The sequence below is a fragment of the Paramisgurnus dabryanus genome, chromosome 17, assembly GCF_030506205.2.
Source record: "Paramisgurnus dabryanus chromosome 17, PD_genome_1.1, whole genome shotgun sequence".
Lineage (NCBI taxonomy): Eukaryota > Metazoa > Chordata > Actinopteri > Cypriniformes > Cobitidae > Paramisgurnus > Paramisgurnus dabryanus.
Window position 1 is genome coordinate 33582728 of NC_133353.1, and position 26340 is coordinate 33609067.

At 35.0% G+C, this 26340-nt stretch overlaps 2 protein-coding genes across 4 annotated transcripts in view; one reads left to right on the forward strand and one right to left on the reverse strand.

The window, feature by feature from the left end:
* The window catches only part of ccser2a (coiled-coil serine-rich protein 2a), a 170021-nt gene extending 151004 nt beyond the window's left edge, over positions 1 to 19017 (forward strand). Inside the window, exon 11 of the mRNA XM_073812311.1 lies at positions 18660 to 19017. Coding sequence (XP_073668412.1) covers positions 18660 to 18773 — 114 coding nt within the window. The 3' untranslated portion in view covers positions 18774 to 19017. The remainder of the gene's footprint in view (positions 1 to 18659) is intronic.
* The window catches only part of grid1a (glutamate receptor, ionotropic, delta 1a), a 331925-nt gene that overhangs the window by 10434 nt on the left and 295151 nt on the right, over positions 1 to 26340 (reverse strand). For all 3 annotated transcript variants that reach the window (XM_065288210.2, XM_065288211.2, XM_065288212.2), the window contains exons 10-13: positions 25756 to 25953; positions 22843 to 23173; positions 16545 to 16683; positions 4704 to 4899 (exon numbers count right to left, since the gene is read on the reverse strand). In XM_065288210.2, the coding sequence (XP_065144282.2) occupies positions 4704 to 4899; positions 16545 to 16683; positions 22843 to 23173; positions 25756 to 25953 (864 nt within the window). The remainder of the gene's footprint in view (positions 1 to 4703; positions 4900 to 16544; positions 16684 to 22842; positions 23174 to 25755; positions 25954 to 26340) is intronic.

Sequence of the window (26340 nt, forward strand, 5' to 3'; positions counted from 1 at the left end):
GCCCTCAAGGAATTAACATTTCCAAAAAATATTTGTTGGAAGGGACATAATTGACTGTGACACTCAAGATGGCTACCAGGTAAGCAGTTCTTATTTTTCTCTCCAGATAAAAGTGAAAATTTTATTTGTCATTGTACATAGACAACTTTTTTAGTTCTCATTACCGAAACACGAGTTTGTAAATGCATATATTTAATGTAATATCATGTTGTGGTAATGATCATTTTTAATAATTATAATCTAAAAAAATGTAATAATTCTATAGGAAATATGTTTTAAATCCTCTAAAAATAATGGTTATAGTAAGTTCAGACCTTAAAGAGTAACTAAACCCTAAACCAACTTTTTTTAGTTAATGATCTGTAAGAATGATGCTTTATTAGTGCTGTTCATTGATTTTAGTAAGTTTTTTGACATTTGGATATAAAGTGTTTCAATACTACAATATATGGTGTAAAAACGTCTGAGTGCTGCCCTCTTCAGGTTGAACGGTGGCTACTGCAGTTGAATTTTCCTATTGGATGTTGGGTCCAAGAAATAACTCGTGACGTAAGCAGGTTCAAGCTCACCACGCCCTTGTTACGATCTCACCACACACTTGGTACAAGCTTAGTTCGTCCCCTCTATCTCCGTTGGGATCTGCCTACTTTTCTTGCATTTTTCAAATATTGCAGTGGGTGGAGTCAGGCTCTGACCAGGGGTTTAGTTACGCTTTAATATTATATGTGCCAAAAATAGGCTTCAAGGGCTTTTTAAAAAAATCTGATGCTGGACACCTTTTAAGTCTGGATTTCATAAACCCACTTGGATTTGTACTTTCTTAAAAAAAAAATGGTGGCAGTTTTGTATACGGTGGTGCATATTATATAATAAACAAATGGGTACATCATTTGCTCAAAAGGCCTGAATAATATAATGTGCAGTATAAATACAATAAATCCTGGTTGTTTAAATGAAAGTGTTATACCAAAACACCATTGCAAAAAAATACCACAATATATAATTTCATACTGCATCTTTGGGTCAGACAAGTGACCTAAATGGTTGAATGGGTTGAGGGTAGGCTAGTATACACTGCTGGACAGTTAGTGAACAAATAAAATATAGTGACAGTGTGAAAAATGGCTTTATTTTCCTTAAAAGTCCACAGGGTAAAAGTGTCCATCCTTATATGTGAGTCTGCTGGGTACTAAGTGGCAGTTAATCACTTTTGCATGGGCGGCCAGACAATAGCATTGTTCAACATCATCCAAAGAGCGACGGTCCGGCATCCATTTCTTCCCGTCTTATCTCTTTTCATTATTCTGCTTAAGAAATCAATTCCCAGCCTGCTGAATTGTTAACTTAATAGTCGGTTATGTTACTGGGCTGGAATACACTCATCAAGAGATTCATGGTTGTGGTGATATCTCCTGTGAAAAGCATGCCAGCAGACACAGCGCTTCTGTGACATAAAGAGGAGCTGTGAAATTAAGTTCAAAATGTTTGCTTTGGAAAGCAGGCCTTTTGCTTCTCTAAACAATTCTCCTGGCATTGGCAACTGCTCGTATGTGAAGTTTTACTAAACAAGCAGAAATACAGGAATGTCTCCAGCAACATGAATTGTAATTTTTATCACCATTTTTTTTCTCTGAAGAATGAATATCTATCTTTTTAGTCTAGGAGCAGGCGCTTAGTGTTTTCTGTCAGACTTGCATGGTACATGCTTTGTTTATAATGATGCAAAATGTCTGAATCCCTAAATTGCACTTTTACTCATGGTCTCTTTTAGTGTTTGGTGAGATTACTAAAAGCACAGACAGCCAGTCATCACAAACCACACGGTAGTGCAAAGAACTTTAAAATGAACTTCAGCACCATGGACAGCACTCAGTGAATACCTCACACACTTCATTCAGCACCATAGACAGCTCTCGACTATCTGTTGACCTTTGTGCAGACCAAGTTCAACCGCATCCCCCTTCTACCAATAAAAGCAATCTTTATTTCAGCTGGTTTCTGCAGATATATAAGGGAGGCAGAGGTTGGGTGTCACACATGACAAAATGCATAATTTTAAGCTTTAAAGTTTTAAAGTTTTTTTAGTTACAGAATGTGTTCCCCTAACAGTGGGTTTGTATGTTGTATGTTTAAAATACTACTTTAAAACCATATATTTGGCTAGTTTATTTACTTGTTTCTAATTTTTATGGCAAACACAAAGTATCACACCATTACAACAAAATAGGTCAGAGATCACACTCCAAGTATGAGTTACCATACATATATAAATATGTCACTTTTAAAATACCAACAAAAACTCCACAAATCATTATACACAATAATTCACACTGATAACATTTCTAAAAGTTCTTTCATTTTAATACTTGATAAAAACGCCAATATACTGCCAGGAAAACTAGCTTTTAACTCTTTCACCGCCATTGAAGAGATATCTCGTCAATTAAGAGAAAACACCTCCCCGCCAATGACGAGACTTTCCGTCTTTCCGCAATACCGCTATTATCCAACAGTGGCCCTTCCGCAACTTTTTAAACCCGGAAGTATTGCCCTATGGCAAGCGGCTGCATGTCCGTGTCTGTTTTAAAGATCGCTCTGAATGGGAACTCTATGAAAAGTCCGTCACAAAAATGGAATTATCTCTGCTTTTTGCTCAAAATGTGGTGTTTTTGCAGAAACCTACCCATATTTAAAAGCTCTGAAGGTAGGATGAAACGGTTTTTTTTTTGTTTGAAAGCAGAGGGTCTGTTCATTCATTTGGTATATTGTATGTTTATATATTTAAAGAAGAACATTTTCTGGAAGGCATTAAACTTTGGTGAAAATCATGAAAAACGCTGGCGCTGGCTGGCAACTTTTTTTAAAAAACGCTGGCGGTGAAAGAGTTAATAGTACAGCACACTGTTAATAAAATGCCGCACGAAGTTAAAACAACTTGGTCTTGGTTTAAAATAATTGACATAACTTATATTAAAATTGTTTAACTTAAGTTAAAATATCATAAACATTATTAGTGCTGGGCAAAGATTAATCATTTACAAAATAAATGTGATTTTTTTGCATAATATATATGTGTGTGTACTGTGTGTAACATATTTATTTTTCAATCTTTTTTTTAAAGATTTTTTAAGATACAAAATTAAAAACAAAACAATTTTCAGAACTAAATGTCTTCTTCAGGCATCAGTATTTACTGTGGCCTTTCTTGGGACAAAAACCTCTTGAGCTTTTTGAGGAGACTGAAGTCCTGAAGTCATTCGATTAGAATTAGAAATTATGATTTAATTTCATTTAGGTTTAAGAGATCCTGCAGACTTCTGCTATTGCTCAAGTGGAAGGGGAGTATACCTTAAATACTTGACAATTATTTTTTATTTATATATATTTTTATTTATATATATATAAAATAGAACATGTACTGTATATGTGTGCACTGTGTGTAATTATTTTGCATATATAAATACAAACACGTGCATGTATGTACTAAGAAACATTTACATGTTTTGATTAGTGCTGGGCAAAGATTAATCGCGATTAATCGCATACAAAATAAAAGTGATTTTTTTTTTGCATAATATACAAGTGTGTGCTGTGTGTAATTATTGTGTACATATAAATATATACACATTCATGTATGTATTTAAGAAACATTTACATGTGTATATATATTTATTTATATTTTTATATATTCTAAATGATATATAAATTTTTAAAAAATATATATAAATACAAAAATTCTGAAATGAATATATGTGTGGTTAAATATACATAATAATTACACACAGTACACACACTTATTTTATGCAAAAAATCACTCTTATTTTGTATGCGATTAATCATGATTAATCTTTGCCCAGCACTAGTTTTGATATATTTTATGTTTTATATATACATAAACAACATTTTTCTTAAATTAATATGCATAATAATTACAGATATACACAAATATATTATGCAAACACAAACTCCTATTTTGTATGCGATTAATCGCGATTAATCTTTTGACAGCCCTAATATATATATATATTATACATATACATATATATATATATATATATATAATCATACACACACACACACACACACACACACACACACACACACACACACACACACACACACACACACACACACACACACACACACACACACACACACACACACACACACACACACACACACACACAATGTTTCTTAAACACATACATGAATGTGTGTGTTTTTATATATACATAATAATTACACACAGCACACAGCATCACTTTTATTTTGTATGCGATTAATCCGATTAATCTTTGCCCAGTACCAAAAAATCTATGTTGATTTGACAAAAATGCTGCAGATTTTTTCCAGCAAGTACTTTTCAGAGTGCCCCCCCCCCCTTGTGTAGGGTGCATCCCTTCATGGCCCCCCAAAGTAAATGAATGACAAAACAATTTCGAACCTGCCCCCCCAGGTTTGGAACCTTAGTGCTACTAAGTGAACACAATATAACAGTACTACCACATGAGTCAATTATAGTGAAGGTTGATTTTAGTGTGACATTTTGATTTTATGGAACAATTAGTGAGACATCCAACACCCATTTCCCCTACAATAATGGAACATTAGTTGTAATTCCTACTTGGCCAGGTTAATAGATTCTGCTTCATTCCTTCCTCCTCACTTCATCTGTAACTAACAGAATTGTTTGTGTTTGGTACCTTGCGGATTCCTTCAGTGGGAGAGTTCACAGAGTTGTCCTGTCCCTGGTTTTTATTGATAGTCCTCCATAGCTCTGCGAAAGTGCTGTCTTGCTCCAGGGGGTTCGTGCCCTTCACCCTGAAGTAATCGTACACAGCTGAATCTCTCACCGTCCCATAGCTCAAGTCTGTCTGCTTAGAAAGGTCTTGGAACGTTCTGAAACGATATTTTAGATGAAATGTTATTACAGGCTTCCTATTGCAAATCAAAACAATACACACATAATAATAAGCACCAGAATGCCAATTTAGAGAATTAGCATATGTTAAGAATTATTGATGCCTGATGTTCAGAATGTGTTTGCTAAACTGCCACTGTGTTACAAATTTTAGTGTTCAAACAATCTGGAGTTCTAGATGTGTTTCAAACAAAGAAAAGAGGCTATGAATGGTACATTTCACATACTGCCTAAAGAAGAAAAATAATTAAAATCCCTCTCTCGCTGGAACCAAGTCTACAAACATCATGTTGCTACCCACTGGCATGATATGAATGAAACTGTAAAGTAGATTTTCAAGGATACATTCACTTCATCAAAAGATAATGAAAATTGGCGAGGGAATCAGCAAAGACTTACAATATAATATATTATGTTGATATTTGGGTCATGGTGGTATATCATTGCAATTGGTTATGTTTCATGAATTGATATTTAAAAAATACATTGTGATCTTTTACTCATACATAAAGGTGACATAGAATGATTGAACTGGGTATTTATCCTTGTTCTGTGATGTGACATGTAGACAACAAAACTTTGGTTGGGTCTGTAATGCCTTAGATGCTTCCTAAAAACCTCTCTTAGAAAGCTAGATTAGAGATGGGGATTTTAAATGCGTGGTTTTGCACCTATTTAGCATCCCTTCGGGCTTAACTGGCAACCTCATTATGAAATCCAAGCACTTGACGCTGATCGGCTGCCTTTGCTGCCTCTCAAAAGAATGTAAACTTCTCCGTCTTCAGACACGAACAGACCAAAATTTTACAGATAGAACGCGACTCGCCATTTCGCCTTGAACTTCGTGAACACTGTTGCAATTTACTTCCCGTAAATGTATGGCCAGATGTATGCAAATCATTTTACCTAACATGTATGCGTTCTTCAGATCGGGCCATTTTTTGGCTGACATTTCTAAAGGAGTAATAATTTTTATGAAACAGAGATGTTCGGAATGTCTGGTACCATTATTCAACTAAGACAAGGTAAAAACATATGTTCATTCTCTGGCCCCTTTAAATAACGAATAAAGAGCTCTGATGCAAAAGCCGCTAAACCCCACCTCCATCAAAAATGAGATAATGACATTAACGGAATATTCTCGGCACATATTATAAAACGGCCCATTCTGGTTCTTCATTCTGATTGGTTGAAACGCGTTCTAAGCCGTGCTAAAATATCCCTGTAACCCCACAGTTCAGACCGCATTACATAAGTATCACTGCGCACTGTTGCTGCGTACTGATTTATGAAAATTAACACCACGGTCTTTAATCATATTTTTAATTTGTCTACAATTGCACAATTAATGGCGATATCCAGATAAATGTCAATAAATATTGTTGAGTCATCTCGTCAATAAAGAGAAAACGTTCCCTGAGGAGTTTCTATCTCAAATCTATATTTACGCTATCCACTGGGTGGCGATCTTACCCAACTTAAACACTGACGCATTCACTCAACACTAAAAACACAGTTTAAGTTTTGATCATGGCTCTGAATCTGATCTCTTAGAAAATATATAAATGTTAATGTATAAATTAGATGAATGTTGATTTATGAAAACATCACAGTCTTTCATTATGTCTTTGCTGCGTCTCTTGGGAGTTGCGCTCTGTTGCAGACACACTTGATTCTGAGGAACTACTTTGTTTGGCAGAAGAGTAATTATTTACAACTTATTTGTGTTTTATTTAATGAAATCCTGCTATGCATATGAAGTAACCATTTTATAAAAGCAATAAGCCCCGCAAAGCAGTGGTGTTACAGCGCATTTTATAACAGCTAAGGGGGTTTTAGGCACTCCGCTTTGCGTCGTGCCTAACAACACCCCTTAGCTGTTAAAAAATGCACTGGTAACCCACTGCTTCTTGGGGCTTATTGCTTTATTATACGCTTATCAAATATATTTGCTTCAAATCCACTTAATCCTGGCCTCCGTTTATTCAGAAATACCGCTTTGTTGGCAGAAACTAATAAATACCAAGTCGATTTTTTAGCAAAGTCCTCTATGTGCACAGAAGACAAATGAAAACATCCGTGGATCACATTCAAACTTGGGTCCCTTGTGAGTACTTGAACCTAAATACAACCCAAAGGTGGCAGTCTCCTGCATCACAGCGCCCCCTAATGTGTGCTTCAGTTTCACTTTTATCATTTGCAATGTTTTTAGTCGCATCTTTAGTGATTTTGCAACTGTTTGGTATGTCTTGTCTAAATAAGTGGATTTTTTTTTTTTACAAAAAGCTTGCATTCACTTAAAGGCTTTACTGTGAATAACAGTCAAATTTGATAAATACCAATGAAATAAAAAAGTGACATTTGTGAAAATAAGGCATTTCAAATACTAAATAATAACCTTTTCATTCCAATTAAAGTGAAATTACCGAACCTAAACATAAGAGTCTGATACAAAATGCTAATTTACAAGAAACCATGTCAGATGCAGAGGGTTAGAAAGTGTTGCATTTGAACTCTTCAAATGTTATTCATACATTTACATTTTTTATCTCCTTGCCACATTTGCATCACTAGAATTCAAAAATACCAATTTATGAAACATAACAAATTGCAATGTTATCCCACTGTGACCTAACTATCAACATAATATTTTAGTGTTTAGGTTAATTTCTCTTATATGTGCATTTAAATCATCCAATCATCCACAATGAATGAAATAAAATCATACTCTAATGATGCTAGACTGGATAAAAATAGAAAACAGATAAAGCTAAATATAAACTACAGTATGTTTGTCCTCAGGTTATGGCATGCATCCATATTATAATTACTTCAAGTATATCCCTAACCTTCAAATGACACTTCATCTCTCAATCATGCATCAAAGAGCTATAAGCCTGAATCACTGACTCATACTGCTCATTGATTTGATAATAAGGAGGTTAATGAAAGCCCTTCATCTACCATGGACATTACTAAAGAACATTAAATCATTAGATCATACTCTGTCATTAATGCTGTCGTGTCAGAATCTACATGCATTCAACACTCATGGGTCTGTAAAGTGATGCAGCGCTCAGGCTTCAGACTCTGGATTTTAAACTAAGCCACAATCAATCCAAAAGCAGACTACAATAAAACTGTCACAAATAATGAATGAATGCGTAAAAATGATGCATTCATTACACATTTGAATTATTTAGGGGAAAAATGATTCCCCGTGACAAAATAAAGTTCTATTTAGTCTGTGTGCAACTAACAGCTGCTCCCCTCCATCTGCAACTTCCAATTGCATGCTGATGTATTTAAGACAGACGGCTGCTTTTCCCTCTTGCGTAATGACACTGTGTTGCATCCCCTTACGATTTTCCCTGGGAAGTGACTTCGTGTTGAGATAAGCATCTTCTATCATCTTTGACAAGGCTATTTAACAAGACTCGTGCAATTATTTACAGATTCAATGAGTCAGATAGCACATCTTGGGAAGATAATATCAGAACAATTAATCAGTTTATTAAAGTGATAGCTTGTGCCACAGTCGGAGGGGAAACATAACATTTTAGGAGTTGTGTCATCTGGTATTGATTTTATTGTCATTTATAATTAAAACCGTGCTGTGGTGCATTTATACAATCCAAGTTATATTTTATAAAAGACTTTAAATGTTTCAAAAGGGTAAACCAGGTAAACCAGTTGTTTCCACTTATTTCAGCCGGATTTAAACACAGACAGGCATGCCAGCTGTCTCGTTTGAGACAGATCATTTTGGCCTCAGGCCCAATTTGACCCAAATCCAGACGCACCGTGATTATGCAAAGATAAAACTGCACTTGACACGCAGTCGGGGGCGATGTGGACAGAGACGGACCCACAAACTGAGCAGCATCCGTATTCGCTATAATTAACACAGTTGTTATATAAACCACTATGGTTCCATAATGGCTTTAAATCACTACTCTGTAATGGTTTCCTCATTTAAGTTTCTGTTTTTAACTGGTTTATACGCAAGCAGAATGCATTTTTGGTCTGGGAGATAAAAGCTGAAATAGTGAGAGGTCATCGTGTTCATTTTGTTTCCAAAATTAGCTGTTGTTATGGAAAAATGACCAACTCACCTGTGTCAGGTGACCTCAAAACTACCAACATTAATATAGCTTATGATATTATGCATGTACTTAGAAACATGGCCATTTAGAGTTAAAAGGGTTAACAAGACAAGGATTTTGTCAAGGTTGTTTGTTTTGTCTTATTCATAACGCCATTCCACCATCTAGGGCTATATTCATGGTGGGAACTAGTTAACCCAGACAACAAGTAAATCTACACAAGCTGATGCACACATTTGGGAGGGGGGGCAATTTGGCATCGCCAATTAACCTAACTTGCTTGTTTTTGGCCTGTGGGAGGAAACCGGAGTAAACCCACACTGACCCACAAAAAGGTCCTACGAAAAATAAGCCATGGTTTTATTGTGGTAAAAGTTTTTTTGGTGTATTGATTACTATCAGCAAAACCATGGTTTTACTACACTAACCACGGCTTACCTATAGTTTTTGTTTAAACCATGCTTATTTTGTGGTTACTATGGTTTAACTACAATAACCATGTTTTTTTTTTTGTTTTAACCAGAGGTGCCCAAACTAGGGCCAAAGTTGGCCCACAATGACCTTTAATTTGGCCCGTCATGCCATGTAAGAAAAGATAAAAGGATAAACGTCATTGACGCAGATGTTCATATTTCTAATTAAACGTTTTCTAAAATGTTAAATTTTTTGTTTTATTTGTACATTAGAAATATTTAATGCAAGGAATTAAAGTGAGTAAAAGAAAATAAAAAAATGCATTACTGCAACTACATAAACAGAGTAACGTTTCCTTAGTTATTTTTTAAATATAAGAAAATTATAAATTAGGAGAATCAGAGCAACTTATACTTTAATATTAATATTTTAATATGAATCTATTAGTATTAATATATTAATAATATAATATTTTTTATTAAAATAATATTTTTACATTTAATACATTTACTTTAACCCACGGCCCTCAGTCAGATTTTAAACGTCATTGACGCAGATGTTCATATTTCTAATTAAACGTTTTCTAAAATGTTACATTTTTTGTTTTATTTGTACATTAGAAATATTTAATGCAAGGAGTTAAAGTGAATAAAAGGAAAATAAAAAATGCATTAAAACTACATAAACAGTAGTAATGTTTTCTTATTTATTTTTGAAATATTAGAAAATTATTAAGAATCAGGGCAATTTTAATTTTATTATTAATATTTTAATTTTAATCTATTAGTATTAATCTATTAATAGTTTAATATTTTTTATTAAAATAATATTTTATTAATATTAATATTTTTAGATTTAATACATTTACATTGGCCCACTGCCCTCAGTCAGGTTTTAAACGTCATTGACGCAGATGTTCATATTTCTAATTAAACATTTTCTAAAATTTTACATTTTTTGTTTTATTTGTACATTAGAAAAATTTAATGCCAGAAATAAAAGTGAATAAAAGGAAATTAAAAAATGCTTGAAACTGCATTAGTTCCGCATAAACAGGAGTAATGTTTGCTTATTTATTTTTTTATATTAGAAAATTATAAATTAGGAGAATCAGGGCAACTTTTACTTTAATATTAATATTTTAATATTAATCTATTAATATGAATGGTTTAATATTTTTTTATTCAAATAATATTTTTATAATTTTTTTTATTTTTACATTTAATAAATTTACTTTGCCCCGCGGCCCTCAGTCAGGTATGCCTTTTGGCCCTTGGTAGGAAAAAAGTTTGGGCACCCCTGATTTTACAGTAGGAAACCCATGGTAAAATTTTGTACGTTGGGCCTAGCTGGGACTCGAAGGGGACCTTGTCGCTGTGAGGAACAGTGTTTTCCACTGTGCCGCCCCAAGTTTTGTAAATTAAATAAAAACCGGGTATTATATATACAGCATACAGCAGCAAGATAAAATGCAGATGGTAAACACAAAGAGACATCATTAACATGCAGGGACGTGCAGAGGATTTTTTAGGGGCAGTTGCTCTGACCTATATAAAGGGCACCCCCCTCCTCTATTTTTTTTTTTTAACTCACGGCCTATATGAGGGACTGAGAATAACATGGTCTTTATTAAAATCAGCAAACATGTTTGCCTAATGCCTACCAAAAAAATTGAAGCCTAGGCTGCTTGTCTGCAAGCTATGATAGCTAGCTGCTATCTGTCTGATTATTTAGGCTTAAACGTGGCAAACTCAGCCTAGATTCATGAAGTTTTTAACAGAGGTGGAAAGAGTATCCAAAAACTTTACTCAAGTAAAAGTACAAGTAACTAAATAAAGAATTACTCAAGTAGAAGTAAAAAGTATGCAATGAAAATAATACTTAAGTAGCGAGTTACTAGTTACTCATGAAAAAATAAATCTAGATATACACGAGCAAACACACACACACACACAATACAGTGCCCTCCATAAGTATCAGAACTGTAAAGACAAGATTTTTCTGTTTGCTCTGGAGACCAGAAATTGGTAAGATAAATATCAGTATGTCAGAAGTTTAGAATGTCACATTTTATTAATCTTTGTTTATGTTTCAACACATACGTATGCTTTAACAACAAACAACAACAGCATTAAATGCTGACTTATGTATGTTGTACACAAATGCACATAAGTGAATCAAACTGATCCTACACATTTTATGCTTTTCATGTGTAAACAATCAGGACACAGCTAAGTGACCATTAAAAAAAAATAATGTGACAGATTCTGTACTTTTGTCTCATGTTCATCTTTTAATGTTTAGACATTTCTTGACTCCACAGCAAACAGAGAAATACTTATGAAGGGCACTTCTACAGTATGTGTAAAACTGCAACATACACAAACAGTACAGAAAAAAGAATACAAACACAGAATAGACAAGCATTTCAAATTAACTCTAGTGTCAATGTTGATGTAGCTTAAAAGTAAACTGACAACAGTTTTGCATATGTATAAAGTTAGAAATCTCCTCAGATGGTCTGTGTTATAACCTTTCTGAAGTTATATGTTTCGAATTGAATCACACGGACACCAGATTGAACTTATCTTTCCACTTTACTTTTCCAGACTTACGTGATGACGTCACTTCAATACACAACAGTCTGAGGACATTGACAGTTTACTTTATTTTCTTTTTTTATAGTTAATTTGTATGTTTTTACTTTTTATTTGTTTGTTTGTATTGTCTGATTGTAAATTTGATTTTGTATGTTATTATGAGTATTGCTGTAATGTGATTGCAAGTTAATAAAAAAAAATAAAAAAATAAAAAACATTGACAGTTTACACTTACATCATAAACATGATTTTAAACTCATGTTTTCTTACGTTGTCATGTCACGTGTGTTTTGTGAGAATCACTTAAATCATACAGTACAGTACAGCAAATCAGATGTCAATCATCGATGGATTTTCTTCAATCTGTGCTACAATGCTTCTGGAGGTTGCACGCGTTTAACTGTGTCTGATGACGAACAGGTCGCGTGGGTACATGTGTGAAGTTTTGCTTTTAGTTAAAAGATTGGTAAATTCATTTCCACGTCACCCAACACTGGTTATATTCTGCGTGTTTCTACATAGGTTACGAGTAAAACAGCTTCGGACGATTCCGTTTTTGCAGCGATCTGAACAATTCATTCAAACTGATTCGCGAAACAATTTAAAACGTTTGGCCCATTCGCTTTGTAAAGAATCGACTCAAAAGACTCATTTATTTTCAACATGAATGCGCCAGAAACACAAGATAGCAATTTAAAAATAAAAAACAAATTTCGTAATTAATTTAAATACAGTAACGAAGGAACGCTGCATAGTGTAACAAAGTAAAAGTACAATTTATTTTTTTCCACCTCGGAAGGGCAATTTGAGTCGAGAAGGGCATATGGGCAGTTGCCCGGGCAACCTGAGCAACCCCCCTGTGCACGTCCCTGCTAACATGGTCCTGTATTAAAACCCATTCAGTTTGAATCAACTGTTGACAGCAGTGTCCACTGCTTTAAAGCAAAAAAAAAAAAAAAAAAACACTACAAACAACTACATAAATCATTGAATTAAGAGAGACAATACACGGTTAAAATGGTATATAATATAAAAAATTCTCTAATTTCACAATAGCAAAATGATAAATGGTGTTTTAACGCTTTGCCTGTGCACAAACTATTATAAATACAATGTTCCACAATATACTATAAATGCAAAGTACATTTTATACATTCACTGAGTTTTTATGTGAGATTGAACTAAAGGAGTGCCGCAGTGCCTAATCGGAAGAATTTCCGGTGGGGTTCACATGACTGCACACGGCCGGCAATAGTCCATAAACCCTGTCAATAATGTAAAATTAGCTACGACAATGCAATAAAAAAATGGGAATCTTTTTAAAGTGCATAAAAATGAAAAATAAATCATGCATTGGAACCGACCAAACAGAATTTACAAACTTCCAGATGCTTACAAGTGTACTGATTTATTATGAGCACCTCTTGTGTTGCCGAAAAGACGGAGCATCACTAAACGTCCAAACAGGGTCTCATTCTGGTCTGTACAATGAGAATGAGAAGCCAATAAACCATCAAAGTAACCAACCAAACAGTAAGCATTTGGGTACCTCAGGAACGAGCAGAACGCTTGCTGAGCCCAAAATCCATTTTACATCTAATGTTGGTGAGAGATATGAAAGACTCCCGGTGGATTCCCTGCTTGCTAACGAAACCGTATCAAGCAGCAGCAAGGCCGTCTGATTTTAATAACGGTTACAAACAAGGTGATTAGCACAACCATAGCAGCTGTGGATGATGCCACTGAGCGACGAAGAAATAATCCTCCAGAGCCTTCACACATACAGACACACACACAAAAGCGCACACACACACACAGGAATAACAAATATGATAGCACATAACTTTGCATTAACGCTCCAAAGCCGAGCCCTGTGTGAGGCATTTCAGTGGTGAACTAACAGGTCTGACAAAAGTACAAAGTCAGAATTCAAATGATGTATTAAGCGCTACCTGCCTCTGCTTTTCAGCTGGGCTGAGAAACCGAATTCAATGAGCAGACAGATAACATTTACAGAGGCACGTCGAAACTACTTGCACATCGGGTAAGGTATTACTAGTTTATATAAGAGCACTCTCGCTGTCAAATAAGACGGAGGTTTTAAAGCATGCAGAGAGTGCATTTATTTCTCCCGTGAACAGGTGGCACATAATTCTTCTTCTTCTTCTTTACCGAATAAAAGAAATTTAGGGAAAGAATGGCTTCAGTTATATGGTGTTGCATTGATCGCCTGCAAGCAAGTAAGGCTTGGAGACCAGTGTGTTGTTTATAACAACAAGTGCACGGGAACTCTCTCAAGTGGGAGTACCCAAAACGCATATAAAAAAGGCGAAATAAAGGCATCTACTGAAAGCAAAAGAGAAAAAAATGTAATATGGTGCGACCTTTTGTGGAATTTATGGAGAATGTCATGAGCTCACACGCTGGGAAGTGAAGGGCCGACGTGAAGACACAAGCAGCATACTGGGATTTCAGTACACATCAGGTTTAATTTGAAGCAATATTGTGCATTGAAACAGGTGTTATTAAAGCTACATTTTATTTGATGCTTATGCGGACAGTCTAGTGATATGATTCAAACCTAAAAATGTGACCGCCTTAATAAACCTCTATGGCCATAAGCGGAGTTTGGGGGGGCACTATCCCTCCAGACCTGAGCAAATTATTATTTTGTCTGAGCTATTATTGAAATAGAAATATAAGAATTAAATATTTTAATAGGTAGACTTAGTAACTTGAGAGTTTTAATTTATATCAACTATATTTAAAGGGACACTCCACTTTTCTTTGAAAATATGCTCATTTTCCAGCTCCCCTAGGGTTTAACATTTAATTTTTACAGTTTTGGAATCCATTCAGCTGATCTCCGGGTCTGGCGCTAGAACTTTTAGCATAGCTTAGCATAATCCATTAAATCTGATTAGACCATTAGCATCGTGCTAAAAAATAATCAAAGAGTTTCGATATTTTTCCCATTTTAAAATTGACTCTTCTGTAGTTACATTGTGTAGACCGACGGAAAATTAAAAGTTGCGATTTTCTAGGCGATATGACAAGGAACTATACTCTCATTCTGGTGTAATAATCAATGACTTTTCTGCTGTAACATGGCTACAGCAGGCATAGTGATATTACGCAAAAAAGTGGAGTGTCACTTTAAAAGCCATGAAGCTGCACTCTCTTGCAAATTTCAAAGTATTGCAGTGCCCTTGTTTGCCCGTAGGTGTCCCCAAGCACAAACACGAAACTTTGCCTATGTCTATGAAACATCATAAACACTTTTTATGACTCGGGACAGCTCAATTTTGGGGTGTTTCCAACTGTGTACCTAGTAAAGGTCCAAAGAAATGTACCCGACCCAAAATGACCCAATCACTTTTTACCCAAACCCGTCATGCATAAAAACAAGAAAATCAGACCAGAGTCTGACCTGAAAAAAGGCGTTTTTTTTTTTATCGACTGGACCCGAATGTAAACAACTTGTGTGCAGTCTGCATCTCAGCACGCACCATTCAGACATCCAATTTGGGCCGCTGCTCTATTTATTTTCCTTTGTTATCTGACGACAACACCAAGGTAACCGCTAAAATGTGCATTCAAAATTGATTGGCAGGTCTGTCTCAATGAAAATTAACCTACTGCCAGCCGCACAATATTGCAAGCACTCTTGGCAAACATGAGCGGGTTGCAAAATGACTTAATGCAAACACGCAAGACACTATGAGTCATCTCGGGTCCGTTCAGAAATTACCTGAGACCTGATGCCACTATTATTATACCCGACCCGTGTCCAAGGCACACATGAAACCAGCTTGGGTCTTGGGTTGGACCTTTGGGTTGGGTTTACGCATCTTAGTGGACCTGTGAGACCTCTAGTACTTAGTCCTTTTTTAATACCACCTTCGTTGAGGTTCCAAGCGAGCCGTATCGATACTAAAATGTCATCAATCATCACTACCAGCATCACTGCTTTAAGCAAAAAAACCTTACCCTCGTGTGCCGTGGAGCAAACCAAGTGATGTCGCCATCTGAGGTTTGTTGTATGAAGAACAGCTACATTTATCACCCACATGCCGAGAATGAAGATCACCATTTTATCTATATTCTCCTTTGTTTGTGTCACATTACGGGAGTAGAGGCGATGCAACTATTACAATAAGTTTATAATCCCACCCACTTTAAAGCGGCACTAAACTGCAGTTGAAAAGCAAACTGAGCCACAGTAAAGTGAGCCGAGTTGAGTCATGCCGAGCCGAGTAGAAAAGCGCCACATGTGATCTTTAACAGCGTCTCTTAAAATGGGATCCATAGACCACCAGGGTTCCTTCTCAAATAGCCAAAGGGTCTGCTTAGAATTCATGAATCACCAAAAAGTACTCCACACCTAGTATACAGTGCATGCAGATGAGCATCTCAAGAAGATAAGACTGAGATTAATAACTAAGATGAAAAGTTGGATTAGTTAACTTCTCTATTAGGGTTTGGGTTAAGGACAATGCTTACCGAATAGCATTGTCCATGCGAGAAACTGTGAGGTAGGCTGCCAGGTTGGCTGTGTAGGATGAACAGACGATGAGGGTAAACAGCCACCAGCTTCCCATTGCAATCCTGAGAGCCACTGAACTCATGAATGACTCGCCACCTACAAAGACAAGACAAGAAGCTATTTAAGCATCACTCTTTTTCAGGCACGTGCACACATAGACATCAAAGGGGGCTTGAGCACCTGCCCTTTTTATTCCTGGAGAGAAAGTGCCCTTTTTTTCTGGGGTGCTTTAAAAAAAAAAAAAGATCTTTATTCATATAACAACTGATGTTTCTCTGTTTCTTGTGTTTTTTACTTGTTGCTTATTTTAATTTAACATGAATTCATTCAGGAATCATTTAAATGAGATTTAAACTCTTATATAGAAAAAATAGCGCTATTTGTGGCACACAAACGGTTAACAGATGAGTCCCGCCTCCAAAATTCACATCACTAAGATGATTGGCTTTACCTTTCCTTAGTCCCGCCTCTCTAACTTACTGCGCTTTATGATTGGTTTGTCTACACTCGTGCTGCATCATTCGCGCTTCAAGCGCCAAAGCTCAGCCTGCACGAGACGCGATGTGCATGATTATGCAGGCAGCTACCGGTAAGTGTTTGAGGATGAAAGCATTCTTATATTAACAGTTTTATGCACAAAATATGGGACACGTTGTTACACATAACGATTCAGGGACATTGTTTTCCATGGCAATCCCATATTAACCTGAAGAGTTGCAAACTTGTATCCGTATAGTGTATGTAGTTTAAACAGACTGCTCATAAAATAATAAAGCACAAACAATAAAATAATTGCTAACTGCAGTAGTAAGCTTTTTTGTTTGCGTTTTTTGTAATGGCTGTTAACGAAGTATAATGTGTTATACTGGAGTGCTGGAGTAGATTGGGAAGAAATCTGATGGTTCAGTATTTTACTTGCCCAGTCAGAATTTTCACTGACATCACAAAAAAGTAAAATATAAAATACAAATAAAATAGACCTAATCTATATTTGTTGTTTCTGACATGTGTAACCCACATAAATATGAAACCTAAGATTAAAGGTGCCATAGGATGTGTTGTCATAATATGTTAAATTGTTCTTTGACAATTACATAGAAGGTATGTTGCTTTATTAAGTGCAAAAATTATCCAGAAACGTTTTTACATGTCCATTTACAACCCTAGAATTTGTCATTTTAATGAAATGGTCTATTTTTGCCCTATTTGAAAGGGTCATGAATAATAATGTTGAGCTCTGCTCTGAGGCTCATGCCAGAAGCTCACATTAGTAAACAGACCTTATATTTTGAGCCCTTATCAGACAAAAATACATTTTGAGTAACAACTAACAACTAATCAGCTAAACGCTAGCATATGATATAGCATTTATTGGCATGTAGCGCTAATTCAGCAGTCACAACTTTGTTTTTAGCATTTTAACAAATTTGTAATTAATGTGTAATTTAATGTTTTCAAAACATGCACATTGTGTAATGGCTTCCTTTGCTGCTCTATAAACCTACTACTAAGGAGACCATGGTGTCTGTGTGAACTGATTATTTTGTAGACATCTTTTGAAAATTAAACAATTGTGTGAGTTTGAGGAAGATAAAATGAATTAACGTTTTTAAAAAAAAATTTTAAAAAAAGGAAGTCAGAATTGCGTTAATATATATATATACTTTTGTTTAAAAAAAAGAAAAAAATATACATAATTATGAGAAGTGCCCTTTATTTCACTTGAGCCCCTGCCCCTCAAAATGTCTGTGCACGTCCCTGCTCTTTTTTGTGGTCCAATCGAATTTTTCCCAACACAATAACTTATTTTTAAATTCTCTCACCCATGGCGTTCTGGGGAGGTCTATAATACTAGAGAGCTATCAGCCATCAGTAATATAATAAAAAAGTGTCAGAATGGCCATCAAAGGAGAAATATGCTTTCTGTTTTCCCGACCGGTGCAGTTACAGCATCTTTAAGCAGGGGTACCAACTGGCACAAGAGTCTTAACCTGGTTGTGATTTTTCTTGCTGGTGTTATTTTGTCAGTAATACAGTACTGCATACAATAACATTTATTCTCTCATCACCAGATACTTCAGGAAAGCTCAACCCCTTATAAGCCTGGGCTGAAATGTCAACACAATATTCCTCTCTGGCACACACGGCCTTCTTCACTGAAATGTCATCACTGTCACAGAGACTAATGAAATGAAAAGACGGGGAGATAGCGTGATCATGGCTCATTAGGGACTGTAACGTTTCTTAAGGGACAACTTATCTGAGATAAGGGCCTAAAAGATACCTACATGGAAATCTATTGGAAGTATGTGATGTGAAAGGTTAAATTTATGCCCATTACAGGTTTGATAAAGCATCAGGGTTTGAACAGGGTCATGAATTGTCAAAATGCGGCCCAATGGAAAATTTATCCTTCATGCTGTATGGTCAATAGTTAAGCATTTAAAATCACTCAAATTAGTGATGTATAACTCATATTGAAATGTATAAAAACAGCATGAATTACAAATACATGCGACATTTGAACCTGCAAATAATGGCGAGAAAGAAAACTTGTAGGGCACTATTTTAATGATCTAAGCGCATTGTCTAAACAGGTGTGTCCAAATCCACTTTTCCTAATTTAACGACAGGAAAAATGTTTGTGCGCCTAGCACACAGTCTAAAGGGTTGTTCCTATTCTAGTAATGAGTATGTTTTGGGTGCAATAAACTAATGAGAGTCTCAGCTCTCTTCCCATTTAAGAATTTGAGCTTTGATCGCGCCATGATGATTCCCTATTTAGATTTAAATTTGTAATTTGTAAACTGAAAAACTAAACAGAGGAAGAAGACCACCAGTTAAAGATTGATGTTAAAAATTGCGTTGTTTTCATTTGTATTGAAATTGGTAAGTAATTTCTTTCAGTCATGAAAGTAAAAATAGCAGGCTTTTAATTGCTATAAATGGATAGTCTACATGATCAGTGTAATCTAAAAAATTATTTACAAATATGCAAGAAAAAAATTAATCTGTGGGGTAAAATAAAAAAAAAAACATTTAAAAATAGATGCAATATTTGCAAAACATTTAATTACATACCAGGCTACAGATGAAGCAGCTCTTTACGCCAGCTTTTTACGTCTCATAATCGGTCCTCATTTATTGTCAAGAGATTCAATAATAATCATTTACATTTTAATCCTTTGATTTTTTATATTTTTACAAAAAGTTTTTGTGCTGCTGCGCATCCGTGTGTGATAAGCAAATGCGCGTTGTTGTCCCGTTTATAGGCGTAATGCGCTCCTTAAATAACATAAACAATATTGCTCCGTTGACTTTAGACCAGGTTTTAGTTTGTTAATAGCGTAGTCTATTTTAGTTACCTCATTTTCAGACCAGAACACCCATGGGTGCAAATGCATTTGCTATTTAACCAACTAAGCTAAACGTGAAAATGTTAATTGCGCGGGTTAAAACTAGAAAAAGACATTTGCATCGTGCATTGATGCGCTGCTCTGCGTTGGGTGTATGATAGGGCCTGAAGTCTTAGTCATTTGACAGAACTGAAGGCTGATTTATACTTCGCCGTTAAACCTATGCAGTAGCCCGAGCATCAGTTTTCATTTATATTACTGCTTTGTTGTTCACATTAATTTTCAATTATATATGTAGATCGCTAGTAGGCACATGTCCACAAGCATTTTACTGCAGCTTGAGTTGTTAAATATCTCCCCTTAACTTGGTCCATCTTTGTTTTTACTGTTTTTAAGTCCACGTAGAATTGCTATGTCGTTACATTTTTGGAGAGGTGCGTGTCAGGCTACGCAGTGCTATCGTAGCCGTAGCTATGTTGTAGGTCAGACGCAGAAATATAAATCGCGTTATATGATGCACAAGAACACGCAGGGTTTAGTAAATGTCCACCCGTTTCAAATATGTCTTAAGTTAATGAAGTTTACATTTGGCGACCCCACAAGAGCCCTGACACAAACTGAATAAAAACTGCACTTGATAGCTGTCATGTCTACTTTTATGATTAACTCTTAGTGAAAGGTGACCCAAATGCAAATATATTTTTCATGATCATTTACTATATACAATTATCAAATTATGGGCTTACAATTACAAAATGCCAGACAGCTGTGGAAACCTCCTAGTAAATTTAACAGCTGTTGTCGATTGCTCGCATCTTGTTGTGTGACTTGTTATGCACACATAACGCCCTTGAGGGAGATGAAAGCAAAGTGAACAGTCTCAAGCCTTTGAGACGAAAGATGTCTGAAAGCGTGCAGAGACACTAATCGGGTCGGGCTGGTGTTGATGGGATTGGTAGAAAGCCGGCGATTGCAGCTATTTAGGCCACTTTGGATCTCGACCAAAAACTATCCTGCCCTGATTCTCTGGCAGGGCAGCTTTTCAGATTTTTTGAGTCGAGAGAGGCGATGTCTCTTAAAAAATTGGAGGCAAACAATTCTGAAATCACCACTTTCAGTCACGATTTAAATGGTTTTCCAATTATTTGAAACAATGATCCATGCACTGCAATACATTTCTAACTTAGTATTTTTGTCTTGTTTTCAGTAGAAATATCTAAAAATTTTAATTAAGATGCTTTTCTTGATGAGCAAAAAACAACCTAAAAATAACTCTAGTTTATAGACAAAAAAGATAAAATTTTATTGTAGTTACAACTTAAAACAAGCAAAAAAATCTTGAATATTTTTCCTAAACACTAGATTCAAGAAAAAATCTGAAAAATTTGCTTACCCCATTGGCAGATTTTTTTGCTTGTTTTATGCTCAAATTCACTTCTCAAAAAAAAATAGACTTATTTTCTTGGGTCTTAATTTTAGAAAATTCTTATTTATTTCTTATTTTCTTGAATCTTAATTTAAGAGTTTTTAGATATTTTTACTGAAAACAATTTTTTTTCTTGAAATTAATTTTTTGTACTTAGTTGAAGTAAGCACAAATTCACTTAAATTTGATATGTTTTGTCTAAAAACTAGACTTATTTTCGTAGGTCATTTTTCTCATCAAGAATAAATAAATAAATATCTTAATTTAAATTTTTTTAGATATTTTACTGAAAAAAGACAAAATACTAAGAGGAAGTCTGCACTGCAAAAAATAATTTTCAAGAAAACGTTTTCTTAGTATTTTTGTCTTGTTTTCAGTAAAAATATCTAAAAATTCTTAAATAAAGATGCTTTTTCATGATGAGCAAAACGACCCAAAAAAATAAGTCTAGTTTTTAGAGCAAAAATATCAAATTTAAGTGAATTTCTTCAGAAATAAATCTGCCAGTGGGGTAAGCAATTTTTTCTTGTATTTAGTGTTTAAGAAAAATTTTCAAGATTTTTTGCTTACCCTATTGGCAGATTTTTTGCTTGTTTTATGCACAAAATCACTTAAATTTAATATTTTTGGTCTAAAAACTAGACTTATTTTCTTGGGTCATTTTGCTCATCAAGAAAAAGCATCTTAATTTAAGATTTTTTAGATATTTGCACTGAAAACAAGACAAAAATACTAAGAATTTTTTTCCTTGAAAATTATTTTTTGCAGTGTGGTGCAATAATCCAGGGCCACAGTAATAAACCAACATTATTGTCTGTTTACACAAAACTTCTCAATGCTTTTAGTCTTGATTGTTTGTATTTATTGCTCTGTGGAAGAATGTGTATGTGCGCAGGCGTGTAGTGTTTCTTTACAAAGTCACATCGCCATCTACTGGCCTGGCACGCATAATACTGCATATTTATTTGTCTTCATGGATCCGCGCAGATCTTTTTGACAAAGTTGTCTTGTGTACATAAAATTTTTCAAACCGTTTAGTTTTTCCACAAAATTGTCGTCGTGTAAACGCATTGTAACATCAAATAGGATTAAAACTTACATTTACATAATTGTACAACCCCTCCAAAATTAGACAGATGCCTCCTCATATATTCTGCCTTTACTGCAGATTCATCTTCATGACTTTCTCTGCCATTTCAATGTGGGTTGCAAAAATGCTTTGGTATAATTCATTTTGCAAACAGACACAATGCAGACTCTCCAGGGAATGTCTTAATGTGCCTCGAGTTGTGCTTTGAAAATACTTAAAGTACGAATGATAAATTCTGCTGAAAGAGATCTTCTTAAAATAAAACTATTAAATTGCTGCGCAAGCTGTAACGCTATAGACAACAACAACATCAGCTCCTGACTGCCACACATACAGACATGTCATCCCTCACTTTGATATTGCCTGGATATGACCCAGCTCACCTTGCTGTACAAAGGCTCCATAGACGATCCAGATGGCACTTTGGAAAGATGTGGTGGCAGAAGCAGGCTGAAGAGAGCCAGGAGGATTCTGGGAGCGGACAGACTGGATGCGACGGAGCAAAAAGACCATGACACCCACCACAGGAATGGAAGCGGCGATACAGGCCCACACGGCCAGGTCAAACGGTGCCAGCAAGGAGAAGATGTTCAGTCTCTCTTCTGCTTTGCTCATTAGAATTCCCACCGAATAATCCAGATATCGTTTACTGAAGTCAACAACGTTCTCTCGCTCAGGAGTGATGGTGATGGCCGAAATAGCCACATCTGCCCTCTAAAAATGTTTAAATGGGACATTATGATTATACACCATAAAAAGTTATGATTGGATATACTTAAAAAAAAACTTTATTTGGAAACTTTTTAAATAAATTTTCTCACTTTATGTGAAAAATATAAGGTATTTTAAGACATTTTTCACTTAAATCTTTTTCCGCTAGTTATCTCGTCAGTTAAGAGAAAACACTTCCCTGCCAATGACAAGTATTTCCGGCTTTTCGCAATACTGCTATTATCCATCAAGTGCATTTCCGCAACTTATAAAACCCATAAGTATCACCCTAGGGCAATCCGTGTATGTTTTAAGGGTTGCTCTGAATCTGATCTCTAACAAAAGTCCTTCTCAAAAATGAAATTATCTCAGCTTTTTGCTCAAAATGTTGTGCTTTTGAAGAAACCTACCCATATTTGAGAGGAGATAAAAAGAGAACTAATGAAGGTAGGATGAAACTTTTTTTTTTAAAGCAAAGGGTCTGTTCTTGCATTTGATATATTGTATATTTATATATTTAAAGAACAACAATTTCTGGAAGGCATTACATTTTTGTGAAAATCATGAAAAATGCTGGCAGTGCCTGGCAACTTTTTTTTAAATGCTGGCGGCGAAAAAGTTAAAGAAATACTCCAGCCAAATATCAAAATTACCCCATGATAAACTCACCCTCAAGCAACCGAGTTACATACTGTATGTCCATTATCTTTCAGACAAACACATTTGGAGATATTTTAGTAAATGTCCTTGCTTTTCCAAGGGGTTAATAAAGATCTTCTGTGGGTAATCGATGCGATAACGGCGCCATATTGGACTCGCACGATTTACATGATTTAGTTTTAGCGTAGTTGAGCGTTGGTTGCAAGAGGACAAGATGGTGTTGTTACCGGAAGCTAGTTATTATAGTTTATAAAGTTTAAAATATGGATATTTTTCTTACAATATCACATCGATTACCCACAAAAGATTAACCCTTTGGAGCCGTGTGGATTAACTCTGTGAAGGTGGATGCACTTTTTTGGGCTTTAAAGTCAAAAGTAGTTTCCAGTTTTCTGACAATTATAAGCTTGAAAAAAGCAAGGGCATTTACTAAAATAACTCCAAATGTGTTGATCTGAAAGATGATGGACATACAGTATGTCTCTCGGAATGCTTGAGGGTGAATTAATCATGGGGTAATTTTGATATTTGGCTGGAGTATCGCTTTAAAGTGAGAAAATGTAACTTTAAACTTTATTTTTGTATTTTACCAATTGAAATAATTTAATTTAAGTTCATTTAACTTTCACTTTTTACAGTGAACAGTTTAACAAGTAAAAGCGTGATATGTTAATCACAAGAACATCAGTTCATTCAATTAAAAAGTATTATTCAATATAAAAGTATTAAAAAGTATAATATACTGAATACACGAAACATTGTATAATACTGTATATTTACAGGTTCATATAATTAGAAAATTAGTCAATCATTATTTTTTAATTATCTTAAGTATGTTGTATAGACTTACTTTCAACTATTTTAATATGCTGCTGAACATAATACACATATTATGTACACATGATACAAAACATGCAATAGATATCATAAACAAACAATTAAGCATTAATTAATCTTATTTCAGGTTAAAGCAGCAACCCTTACGTTATTTTTTTCTAGTTATTAACAATTATCTACTTATGTTTCTGTGATTTACAAAGCTACACTGCGAAAAAAAGGTTTTCAAGAAAGAAAAATTCTTAGTATTTTTGTCTTGTTTTCAGTACAAATATCAAAAAAATGTTTATATTAAGATGCTTTTTCTTGATGAGCAAAACAACCCAAGAAAATAAGTCTAGTTTTTAGACCAAAAATGCTTGTTGTATGCAACAAAAAAAAAACCCCACTTAAATATGATATTTTTGGTCTAACAACTACTTATTTTCGTAATTATTTTGCTCATCAAGAAAAAAGCATCTTAATTTAAGAATTTTTAGATATTTTTACTGAAAACAAGACAAAAATACTAAGAAAATTATTTCTTGAAAATCATTTTTTGCAGTGTAAGCTTAATAATGATTCATAAGTTGAGCTCTCGTGTCCTATATTGTATAGATACTGTAAGTATGTAAAGTAACCTGCAATTGTATATACATTGAACAAACATGAACGTAGCACATTATGAATTAGCAATATATGATGTACTTTTATGACAAGATTTAAAAATGCTCAAAACTAAAAACTTAGTTATAGGGGATAGTTCACCAAAAATGAAAATTCTGTCATAATTCTCTCACTCTCACGTTGTTGTTGAAAGCCTGTATAAATGTCTTTTTTCTAATAAACATGAAGGAAGATATTTTAAGGAATGTTTGTAACCAAACCAATCATGAGCCCCATTCACTTCCATAATAGGAAAAAAGAATACTATGGAAGTGAATGGGGCTCATGAACAGACATTCCTTAAAATATCTTCCTCCATGTTCATCAAAACAAATACATTTTCACAGGTTTGTAACAACATAAGAGGGAGGACAGAATTTTCATTTTGGGTAAACTATCAATTTAATCCAAAATGAAACTTAATCCTGATAAAAAAATCTCACCTTCCCGATCAGTTCTCCGATCATTCCGTTCCACGAGCCGTTGGCCTGATGAGATCCGTATTTCCCATCAGCCACTTGATATATTTCATACTTAAATCCCAAAACCTTTGCCAGGGCATCCAGAACATCTATAGAAAAGCCCTTGTATCGTTTTGGCTGGCCAAGGATGTTTTCAGCCACCATTATGAAAGGCTCCTCCTAAAGAAACGAGAAAAAAATTTGAAAACATGCACAGTTGTCTTTTCAATATGAAAATAAGCCATACAAACAATGGCATCTCATGCAGATAACTTAAGCACAATGGACTTAAATGCTGACATAGCCATTATTTGGTGTTACTGTCAAACAAGATCAAATCTTTTCACTTATTCATGTAAAAGGGAAGCAAAGCCGCTGAAGCAAAGACGGACAGCGCTGCTAATAAGTCTGAACGTATTTCGACAAATGAAAGATTTAATATTCATTACTAGACTTGATTAATTAGTCTGTTCAGGTTGTGACTTGACCCTCAGATTTGCCCTCTGTCGCACGCAAGGCATCAGGTGACGTGACCGGTGACAGCTGGGAGTCTTCAGTGTCAGGTTA